The 12,430-nt window shown below is 43.5% G+C and overlaps 1 protein-coding gene across 1 annotated transcript in view; it reads right to left on the bottom strand.

Moving 5' to 3' along the window:
• Positions 1-12,430, bottom strand: part of HHAT (hedgehog acyltransferase) — a 232,370-nt gene that overhangs the window by 33,856 nt on the left and 186,084 nt on the right. The window contains exon 11 of the mRNA XM_045536059.1: positions 349-493. Coding sequence (XP_045392015.1) covers positions 349-493 — 145 coding nt within the window. The remainder of the gene's footprint in view (positions 1-348; positions 494-12,430) is intronic.

Raw genomic sequence — 12,430 nt, 5'->3', positions numbered from 1 at the left:
AGTTTCAACATGTTTTGGAGGGGACTCTCACACCATAGCAGTAGGGAAGATTAAGCAAGATTCAATAAGTGGAAAAGTAACTTAGTAGAAGGCAATGTAGAGTTTGGGAGAGCAGGGACAGAACATTGTGTTAAACAAGCATCACACGTGGTAGATAATGCAGCACATCAAAAAGAGGGGACACTTAACGTCATAGCTGAACACAGGAAACTGTTCCTGACTGGCATGTCCAGAGGCCACACACCATGAACTTAACAATGAATGACTTCCCCAAATCCCGTCCGTGACACCAACTGCATGTGTGGAAAACAAGAAAATGACTGAAAACAGCACCGTCGGGAAACTCACCCTGTATGAAGATCCTATTCCAGTAGGTTTTCCCGACTTGATTGCCTCCAAGGAACACCAGGTTGGACAGGATCAGAATCGAGGTGGAACAAGACGCAAGGGCGGCGTGGAGGCGTCTTCGGACTCGCGGGGAGAGGTGTCGGGCCTGCCAGGAAAATGGCGAGAAGGTGTCTCATCACAAGGATGCAAGAAGCAAGGCTCAGACGTCATCTGGCTCTGTCACCAGCCCGGGATGCTCCCCCACCCCCGCCCCCCCCAGCCTGAGCCAGGTCATTATTTAAACAGCTCCCAAAACTCCTATTCCCGCAACACATTCATTCCGGTCTAAGGAAAGAAGGGACACACCCCAAGTTGTTTCTTCCTCTTGCCAAAATGGGCTTCTCTGTGACGTGTGTAATGTGAGTACTGAAGCTAGGTAGGATTTAGAAGCCCTCCCACCCCCGTCTCCACTTGTTTTCTGCATGTAAATACATAGGTGCAAAAATCGCAAACTGCTTTCCTCAATGACTAGTATATATAGCTCCACAGAAAGAGCTCAGAGGGAGCTTCCGGGCCAGTTCACTTGACCCTGAGAAGCCAGCCAACCACCCTGCAAACCTGACACACTGGTAATAGGAAGGGTGCAGGATGATCTGTTCGAGCCAAGCCCACTGCAGGAATCAGACCCTAGGCCCACACCCCACTCCCAGCACTCAGCAACACCCTCAAGGTGCCTGAAGACTTGAGGCTGGAGAGACGGTTCCAGCAATCATGATAGAGAATCTGCTCATCCCTCCTAGCTCTTCATTATACTTTTCCTTCCTCTTTTTCCTCAAAGATTTCATAAAGCAAACAAAGCCTTTATTTCTCAGCATGGACCATGTGCTGGTGGCCCGAGGGAGGTCACCGCGCCGTGTCTGGAGTGTGTGAGCCCCACCAGCACGCGGTCCTCCGGGACTGCATGTTCAGGATGAAATGCAGGCATAGCACAATAGCCAGCCGTGCAGGGCCCCGGGGTTTCTGACAAATGCCTCAGCCTAATCCAATGACACAGAAAGGAAAGTGAGCAAAGGGTCTGGAGATATTTCCTGAATATCCTCTGGAAACCTAACCTCTCTGGGGTCACATGCATCAGCTGTGCTCCAACGGCAATTAGAATTCTGAATGAATGACTCAATGGCAGTGGCCCATGCAGGTCATGGCAGGCTAAGGCAGAGGTGAGTCTCCAGCGGGTGGCCCTGCTGTGGCTGCTCCGTAAGCTGCAGTCAGGGTCCTCTTGATCTAGAGAAACACACTCATGACCCCTGCCCCCCTCTCTCCCGCCAGCCCTGGGGTCTGCCCTGTAGGCTCATGTCTGGCTGCTACCAGGTATCTTCCCCCCACCGCGGTTCCTGCAGCATCGCTTTGTGCTTTAACCACCACCTGATGGAGCGTGGCCTTCCCATGGATGAGCTGTGCTGAGTCACGGACTGACTGAGGTGTCATAGCCTGGATGTGATTGTTCTGGAAAGCTCTCCAGAGATGCAGACATGTCCCTGGCTTAGAGGCCACCAGGCAAGATGACCTCTAGTCTCCCCCCCTGCTCTAAGAGGCCACGAGCAGGAGGAAGCTGTCAGACAAGACCAGAGACAACGTAACTACACGGTGTGAAAACTGGTAGAGAGAAATGGGGCGGAAGCAGGCTGGATACTCAGCGCTCTTCACCTTAGACCAAGGGGACATTAGTCTACCAGTTTCTGCATTCTAAAGCAGAGGCAGAGATTTTCTGGCTATTACTGACTCAATTAGCAGTTACTGGGGAGGCAGCGTGAGAAGCAGTTGGGAGAAAGGGGGGAAAAGTCCAGAATAATAAATCAAGAAAATGTAAATTGTCTTAATTGGGCATAAATGTGTCCATATAATTCTCTCCAGGTACAGGGGCTCCTAGTGACACATTTGATTCTAAGGGACCCGATGAGTCAGACACTCCTCCACTTCTGCTCTAACCCCAATCAGTCTCCCCCAGCCGCACATCCTGTGAGGGGAACACAAAGGCCCCGTGTGATCTTTCCTTTATTAATGTCACCTACGGAGAGTGCACAGAGCTTGCTTAAGCTCAAAGTGGTTCTCTTTTTACAGGCAGCGATTACAACAAGTATTAATCAACAGAGACACACTGAGAGAAGATGACTCTTTCCACGGGGTTGCTAGGCTGTCACCAGGTACAGGGAAAGGGCCACACTGGAGCAGGGGCAAGGGGCAGAGCAAGGGAGGGGACAGGGAGCTGAGTCCTGGTGGCAGAGGGCTCCCTCCTTCCAGTCCCCAGGCCCTGGCTCCTGCGGATCTCCCTTCGATTCTGTGACTTCCCCAGTATCTCTCCCAGCTACATGATTCAATAAATTCCTGTATCTACTTAGGAAAAAAATGTCAAACGCCCACTGTGACGGAGCCTCTGATCTCAGAGATAGGGAGGGGGCACCTGAAATCTGGAGTGACTGACTGCAATTCAAGTTTTAGAAATAGTGTATTTTTTTAAAATAAGAGGGAATATTAAAGGCACAGACTGGTAGACTCAATGAACCATTAAAAAAGACTTAAAGTTGAAATCAAGATGCCCATAGGCAATTCTTGATTATCCCCCGGGGTGAGTGGGTGGGAGACAAAATAGATGATGATCGAGAAAATCCCAAAATCTAATTTTAACTAATGGTCGCATCCTCTGACAAAACCAGCCATGCCAGCAGGCATCGAAATGAACAGAGCGCTGCTCCTTCTCATCACGAATCCACGGGAGGGCAGAATCATGAGACACAAGGAAGGAAGAAGAGGGCCCATCTGGATAATCCGCAAAAGGATAATAATTAACAGCAAAGGGGATGGGACCCATCTTTCCTCTTCAGGTTCCCTGACACACTGCAGAAAGTGACAGTTTTGACATGAGGGGTCTCCCTCTACCTTGGGCACCAGCTGGCCTCAGCCACTGGTTCGCAGGAATTCTAGAGGCAAGAACCACACTTAGGGGCCAGGGAAGAAAAATGCCACATGCGCAAGGCTGGCATGTACAGTCCCTTGGTCCAGCCAACTCCATCAATACATCTGACTTTCGGAATCTTTAGGGCCACAGAGCCAAAGTCCCCACTCTAAATGCTCCGATCCTCGATATTGACGAATTGTAGACTAAATGGGGAAATGTCAGAGTACAGCCATCGTGTCTGAAGATGAGAACTTCCCACTTGATCAGATAAGGCAGTAAGGCACAAACAGAATCTGGTTTTCATTAACACAAATTTATCAGGATAAAAAAGAGCTCTGGGCCGGTTGCGGTGGCTCACACACATAATCCCAGCATTCTGGGAGGCTGAGGCGGGAGGATTGCTTGAGCTCAGGAGTTCCAGACCAGCCTGAACAAGAGCGAGACTCTACCTCTACAAAAAAAAATAAAAAATTAGCCTGGTGTGGTGGCAAGTGACCGAAGTCCCAGGAGTTTGAGGTTGCAGTGGGCTATGATGACGCCACTGCACTATAGCTGGGGTGACAGAGCTCTGGTCTCGTCCTGGGCTCTTCGTAGAGGATGAAGTCTGTGGCAATCTGACATCCTGGCATCAAAAACCTGGGAGTGGCACTGTCCCCCAGGGGGTAAAAGTTTCTGGGCATTTTTGTTGTCTCAGTGACTAAGAGGCAATGCGGCATGTGGTGGGCAGGGGCCAGGGATAATAAACTGTCCTGCCCAAAAGGTCAATAGCACCCTGTTGAAAAGTGTGAATTGTTCTCTTCCATGTTTGTTACAGAGCAGAGTTCCTGCCTGAGTCATGGGGGCATCGGGAAGCATGCCAAAAACATGCCCCCTTTCCTCTGGGGCCTGGAGAAGGGCATGCCGGGCAGGGAACGTGTTCCTTCCCAGCACCCCAGGGCCAGGCCATCCTACCCATGCCCATCATCTGGCAGCAATTTGAGAGTGAGCAGTCTCCTGTGCCCCAGCCACAGATGGGCAAGGCACAGCCACCAGTTCCACCCCTCCTCACTCCGATACCCCTGAACCCCAGAGGAAAGAAAAGTACGGGAGGTGGGGCACGTTGGAAAGAACCACCATGTTTCTAGGCAGGGGTGACCAGCTCTCCCCATGGTCTCCGACTTGCATGACAGAGGGGTGGGCTGGGGCAGTCTCTCCCACGTGAATGCCAACGTAACCCACTCTTTGGGTCTGAGGGCCTGGATACACCAAGCCCCTCAAACACGCAGAGCACGGGTAGACCTTGGATTCCTCTGTCTGAGGAAGCTGTCTCTGACCCCAGAAACAGATGGGATGTGGGGATGTTTTAACGACACTTGGAAGCGGCTTGAAACTTCTCTCAAAGACACTGATGTCCAAAGATGAAGAATGTAACCCACACCAAGGAACCGTTATTTTTTCCTTGACACCCAGTGCGATTCCACCAACTAACCCTTAGAGCTGAACCAAGCTTCTGTCAACCTAGTTTGTGACAGCAGGTTTGTCACACCTGCTGTGAGGTGTGCATGGCTACTTGTGTTTATTCATATCTCCATGGCAACTCCTCCATCTTTTCCACTCAACATCCCGGGCCTGTGAAGTCCAGGATTAGGCTGGGGCAAAAAGCCAGGCCGGGGGTTGTGGGCTGCAGAATCTGGGACAGCAGTGGAGCTGGAACACCCGTGGGGCAGGAAGGCAGATGGTGAGGCACGCCTGGAGGCTGCCGGGCTCGTGGGCCCTGCGCGTGTCCACACAGGGCTGCGTGTGGGGTGGGGACCGGAGGTGGGGACAGGCTGCACAGCTGGGGGAGCAGATGGCTGGAGGAATGGCTGCCGGGGACTGTGACAAAGGCTTGGCAAGTGGGACCTGCTGCTGCCTATTTTTAAGTGGGGGAGAAGCTAAAAACAGAAACTCGGTGGGTTTGAGCAGCTGGACACAGTTCTTCCATATAATCACTGAAGTTGTTCATTTTCTAATAAAAATGCTAACCAGAGGGTAAGAGAGGATGAACCAGGCAATGGCAAGAGAGGCGGCTGGTGGGGCCCGGGAGAGAAACAATGGGTGAACACCCCACAGGGCGTAAAGATGAGGCCAAAGACAAAAAAAGAAACAATTATACCTCTTCAGAGACAGAAGGATGGCCAGGATGAAACACTCAAGGTCAAGAGGACTCAGATTCCAAAGTCATTCCAGGGCCCCTGTCCCATCTCCATACCAACCCGTAGGACATGTTCCCTTGCTCTCCTTTCTCAAAACACTTTGGCCATTTCCAGATAGAAGTCTGTGCCTTGTCACTTTCCCCTCTCTCTCACATTCCTACCAGCATGGTAGGTTCCTAAGGGATGGGGCAGGGCTGGTTCTTCACTATGCATCACCCAAGACCCCAGGCACACTCTGTATGAGCTCAGTAATTATCTGACACCCACCACTCTCTCTGTCCTAAATAAGTTACAGACTCTGAGTTCCTTAGTGTTCCATCCCATCCTATACCCAAGCCAAATGAATAAATAAGGACACTCAGAAAGCAATACCTCCCTTCCTTAAGTGTACAGAGCTTTAAACAACATCCGATGGATGCAATTACATTTTCCAGTCTCTGTTTGCACTGAGATCTAAGCAATGTATGCTCTTGAGAGAGAATCAAATAGCTGCAGTGGTGAAGGCAAAGCCAGTTTTGCTAAACTGGACGTGCTACCTACTCTGGTTTAGATGCCCAGCTTAGTTAAAAACTGTGGGGGCCATAATTTAGCATCTAAACCCATGAAGTATATGAAGGAATTTCAGAGTACTTTCAAATAACTAAGGAAGCAACTAGCTTTCAGTCTAGTCAGAGAATTCAAGCTATGTTCCAGGTGCATGGGATCCTGCTAAAAGTTCTGGAACAACCAACCGTACTGCCTCACCCCATGTTCTTCTTTTTCCACTGCCAAAGACATCCCTTGTTCATGAATTGGAAGACTTAGTAGTTATCTACAGATCCAATGTAATCCCTATCAAAATCTCAGTAACATTCTTTGCAGAAATAGAAAAACCCATCCTAAAATTCATACGAGATCTCAAGGGACTCTGAATAGCCAAAACAATTTTGAAAAAGAACAAAGCTGAGGCTGGCCCGAAGGTAGTGAGTTATCTCACTTGATTGTTCACAGTCAGTTACAGATTGAACTCCTTGTTCTACTACTTTCCCCCCTCCTCACTACTGCACTTGACTAGTCTTAAAATAAAAAAAAAAGAAAAAAAGAAAAAAGAAAAAGAACAAAGTTAAAAGATGCAAACTTCCTGATTTCAAAACTTACTACAAAGCTACAATAATCCAAGCAATGTGGTATTGACATAAAGACAGCTCTATAGACCTATGGAACAGAGAGCCCCAAAATAAACTCTCATATATGGTTAAATGATTTTCAACAAGTGTGGCAAGAGCATTTAACAAGGAAAGGACAGTCTTTTTAACAATTCTGGAAAACCTGGATACCCACATGCAAAAGAATTACCCTTACACCTTACACCATATATAAAAATTAACTCAAATGATTCAAAGAAGAAAACTATAAAACTCTTGAAAGATAACAGAAAACCTTCATGATGTTGGAGGTAGCAATGATTTCTAGGATATGACACCAAAAGCACAGTAACAAAAGTAAAAATAGATAAACTAGACTTCACCAAATTAAAACTTATGCGCATCAACAGACACTATCAACAGAATGAAAGGGCAACCCAGGAGTGAGAGAAAATGTTTGCAATCACATATCACTAAGGGATTAATATCCAGAATATATAAAGAACTCCCAGAATTCAACAAACCCACTAAAAAAATGGACAAAAAACTTGAACAATTATCCAAAAAAGATATACAAATGGTCAATAAGCATATGAAAAAATGCTCAACATCACTAATCATAAGGAAATGCAAATCAAAACCATGAGATATCACTTCACATCTTCTAAGATGGCTATAATAAAAAAAAAAAAACAGAAAATAACAAGTGTGGGTGAGGATGTGGTAGAAATGGAACCTTTGGGCATTACTGGTGAGAATGTAAAATGGTACAGCCACTGTGGAGAACAGTATAGCAGTTCCTCAAAAAACTGAACACAAAATTGCCATATATGATTCAGCAATTCCACTTGTAAGTATATACAAAGAACTGAAAGCAGAAACTCAAGCAGGTATCTGTACACCAATGTACACAGCAGCATTATTCACAATAGGCAAAAGGTGGAAGCAATTCAAATGTCTACCCACAGAAGAATGGATAAATGTGACATATACATATAGTGGAATATTAGCCTTAAAAAGGAAGGAAATTCTGACACATGCTACAACATGGGTAAATCTTGAAGACATTATACTTAGTGAAATAAGCCAGACACAAAAGGACAAATACTGTATGATTCCAATTATATGAGATAATTAGAACAAACTCATACAGACAGAAAGTAGAACAGTGGTTCCCAGGGACTGGGAGGAGGAGGTAATGAGGAGTTATTGTCTGGCAGGTAGAGTTTCAGGCTGGGATAATGAAATAGTTCTGGACGTTGATAGTGGTGACGGTTACACAACAGTGTGAACGTACTTAAATGCTGCTGAACTGTACACTTAAATGCGGTTAAAATCGTAAATTATATGCTATATATATTTTACCACAAGGAAAAAATGAATAGGCTTTGTCTAATACACAGATATATAAAACAGTGAATAGATGCAATTTCCAAACACCTGTGGACCATAATCAAACTGAACATGTACCAAGCCAAGAAAGGCTAAACACATTCTAGAAAGTTATCATGAGGCTATGCTAACTGATAACACTGCAATAAAATAAGACATGAGCAACAACAAAAATGTGCGAAAATTAACATGCCATTCAATTTTTTAAAATTTCATTCAAACCACAAGTTTTTACTTAAGGAACAGTAAAATAGGTAAACTTCAGCAATTATAATCAATCAAGAAAATAAGGCAAATTAAACAAGAAAAAATATATAGGATATTTAAAACTTTTTAGAGGTTATACAGCAATATGTTTTGAAACTTAACTGAAAAAGAGAAATTATCTAGAAAATATAAGTTACCTAAATTTCAAATAAAAGTGGTGGTAAGCCTGAAAAAACATAACCATAGCAAAATTAAATTAGTGGTCAAAGCTCTACGCTCAAAGAAAATTCAACCAAATGATTTTAATGGGCAAGTTCTACGAGATGGTCAAGGAACAAATAATTCACATTTCACAGAAACTGTTTTAGAGGGTAGAAAACCATAGGAATCGTCCATTTCTTTCATGACATTAGCATACCCCTGACATCAAAGTCGCGTAAAAAGCTAACACAAGAAAAGAAAACCAGAAGCTAACCTTTCTCCCAACTCACTGCCTCAAAAAACTACAAATTAAATAGCAGCAAACTGAGTATCACAGTGATTTAAAAATACTCTCAATTGAGTAAGATTTATCTCAGCAATGTAAAGATGATTCACTATTATTAAATAGAAACATTAGAAAATCCATGTTATTCATGGCATTAAACAATTAAGGAGAATACTGTTATGATCACTCAACAGATGCCAGTAAAGCACATTAAGTAAAATTGTACACTCCTTCATGATTTTTAAAAAACACTAGCAGACTAGAAAAAGAGAAAGCTTCTTTAAGTTGAAAAGAAGTGTATACCAAAAACCCAGAGGAAGTGTTCCCACAAGCTTCAAGAAAAAGACATTTTCTCCTATTACCCAAAACTATATTAAAGAACCTAGTCAGTACAAAGAGACAATTAATTAAGTACAGCAAGAGTTACAATTTTGGGCAAGGACAAAACTGTCATTATTCATGGGTGACATAACCATCGATATAGAAAATTCAAAAGAAAGAACTGACAAATTGCTAGCGCTAACGAAAGATTCAAACAACATAGATACAAAATGGTCAAATAAAACCAAAAACCAATACCTTTCCTATATAAGGGCAATAATCCAAAAAGAAGTGTGCAAGACTTTTATGAAGAAATGATAAAACTTTATCTAAGAACCTAAGAGAAGACTTGAATAAATAATGTTTTCTGTGGGTTGAATGGTGGTGTCACCTCCCAAATTCACATGGAAACTTAATCCCCACTGTGGGAGATGGGGCCTTTAGGGGAGTGATTAATTCATGAGGGCTCCACCCTCATAAATGGATTAGGGCTCTTACAAAACAGGCTTCTCAGAGTGGGTTTGCTCTCTCTGGCCTTCTGCTCTTCTTCCTCTCCCCATGAGAAGACACACCATTTGTCCTAACCAAACTTGCAGGTGCCTTGATCTTGGACTCCAGGACTATGAGAAAGAAATTTCTGTTCTTGATAAATTACTCTGCCTCAGGTATTTTATAGCAGCACAAATGGACTAAGACAATGTTAACTCTACCCAAGTCAAGCTACAATTCAATCCAAATTTAATACGTTCCAATAAAAATATCAAAAGGAGTTTTGAGGAACTTCATCGGTTCTAAGACTTTTACGGAGGAGTCAACATGTGAAAACGGCCAATGCAATTTTGAAAAAGTACCAAAAGAGGTAGGGGCTTTCCCTACCAGCAATCAAGACATATTAAATAATAGAAAACTCTAGTATTTAAGATACAAATAATCAACTAGATCAATACAACAGAATAGACAGCCCAAAAATGAACCCATGTATATTTAGATATTTACTATATATGAAAGGCGATCTTTCAAATCAGTGGGGAAAGGATATCACATTCAAGGCAACAATTTTAAAATGCAAAAACCATTCTTAGCTGCAGGCCGTACAAAAACAGGCAGTGGACCAGATCTAGCTGATGGGCCTCAGTTTGCCAACTCCTGCCCTGTTCCATTCTTGGTAACTGCCCGAAAGAAACACATATGTAACAAGGAAGCTTGAATTGTCATCTTCACTGCAGATGCATTTGCAAAAGAAAATAACAGCAGGAAGATGGCTAAATTATGATATATCCATACCATGCCTGATTTTGCAGATCTACATACCCTATCACAAAAGCATCTTCACAAAAAAAATCAGTGAGGAGGAAAAGAAGTGCAAATTTTAGAATATTTACATATTTCTTAAACCCCCCACACACATACACATGCAGTAGTAAAGGTATGGAAGACTATACTCCAAACTGACGATGGTTACCTCTCTCTAGGGGAGGAAAGGACCATGGTATTTGTTGGGGCATGGGTATCTAAGAGGACTTCAGCCTTGTCTCACACACACACACACACACACACACACACACACACTCACACACACTTTAAAGAGTATATGGTCACGAATGACTTCATAAGTTGAAGAAGGAAAAGAAAAAAACAGGGAAACCTTTGAATCTTTCCACTAAATGACATTAGACCCTGGTCACCTCCCTTGAGCACAGAGTCAAGACACATGGGTGGGAAGTTAGAGCTTCTCATGGCACTGGGGGCTCCCTCTCCAGGCAACACTGAGGTCCTTTGGGACTATTAAATAAGCCTGGGATGTGACAGCAATGGCCTCAGCTATATCCTGTTCAAGCGCAAAAACAACTGCTTAGGGCAAGGCCTGCTATTTAAGCAATCTTGATATTTTAAACTCTAAAACTGCGAGACAGGTAGAGCATTCCAAAATGATTTACCCAGTGGCAGCACAGAAAACTCTTCTAGTGACATCCATTTAAACATAATAGGTTAAGTATCTCTGCTCCCTTCAAAAGCCCTATTAAAAGGAGAGTAAACATTTGAGAAAGGTATATATCCACAGACAAGGGGTGGACAAGAAGAGAATAGCAGGTGAAAAAAGTCAATCCATTTTTATAAAATACAGCAGATGGAGAAATTGGCAGATTTGAGATATATGAATACTAGATGCCAAAGAGAACAAAGGCATTCATATACCAGACCCCCGTAAGTTCCCGACATAGAGGCACCATGTAACACAGATGGCCAGAGTAAGCCATGAAGGAAAAGCAGGGAGCTTGGTTAAAAATGTGGGTAATAAGCATGCAGACCCCCAGGTTTCCCCCTCTTCTACTTCCATGATGAGTTCCCCCCCCATAGAAAAATTGCATCAGAGTGACTCTCAACTCAGGGACAGACACAGTGACATTTCAGAATATCAAAGATATTTGCATTAAAAGCTTCTAGAGAGAAAAACAGATCACACACAAAAATTAAAATGACCTATAATCCCAGCACTTTGGGAAGCTCAAGTGGGAGGATCACTTGAGCCTAGGAGTTCAAAGCTACAGTCAGCTATGATTGCACCACTGCACTCACAAGTCTTACTTTAAAAAAAAAAAAAAAAGAGAGAGACAACAGTAAAGACAAATGCTAGAAGACAAACAAGGTCTTCAAAACTTTCAGGAGAAATTACTTTTCAACCTGAAATCCAGTGCCCAATCAAGTATGAGGGTAAAATAAGACATTTTTGGAAATACAAAGTCTAAAAAAAATTTCTCCCCATGATCCTTTTCTAAGAAAGCTACTAAAGTATGTGCTTACAACCAAAACAAGGAGGAAAGGAAATAAGGAGGAGACCCGGGGCATAAGAAATATGTATTAATAGTACAGCAAAGAAGAGAAGGGAAGTGTCAGGACACAGCTGAATAGCAGATCTAAAGAGTAGGGATCCAAGTGGGAAAGGAGGAGGAGAATCCAAGAGAGATTTTCCAGGAAAAGAAGAGAACTGACAGGTTACCAGATACATAACTGACCAAGTGGAAAACTATCGGGCTTTTTCAATTCTATTGGAGGATGTGGAAAGAAGCAGTGATAGTAAGCTAATCAAATAAAAAAGGCAAGCCAATTCTTACCCTGAGCGGGGGAAACACTTGTACAAGAAAGGAAACATTTATTTTAGATGGTTTGGCAGCGAGCCACACTCACCATGGTGATCACAATGTAAACACTGCACACTGAATTAACCAAAACCGAGTTAGCATTCTATTAGGAAAAGAAATAAGGAGCAGGTCTAAGAAGCTAAAATCTCATGTAGAAAGCAGTTGATATTATAATTTTATAATTCATATAAGGAAATAACAATAAGCATATACTTTAGAAAGATGAAGGTAAACATCAGAAACAACTGAGAGAATGGGAAGTTGGAGTGTCAATCAATCTGATGCCCAACATGCAGCGGCAAAGA

Source organism: Lemur catta, chromosome 23 (assembly GCF_020740605.2).
Source record: "Lemur catta isolate mLemCat1 chromosome 23, mLemCat1.pri, whole genome shotgun sequence".
NCBI classification, from domain to species: Eukaryota; Metazoa; Chordata; class Mammalia; order Primates; family Lemuridae; genus Lemur; species Lemur catta.
Note: the sequence above shows the minus strand (reverse complement) of the source record. Positions and strands in the feature narration are given on the sequence as shown.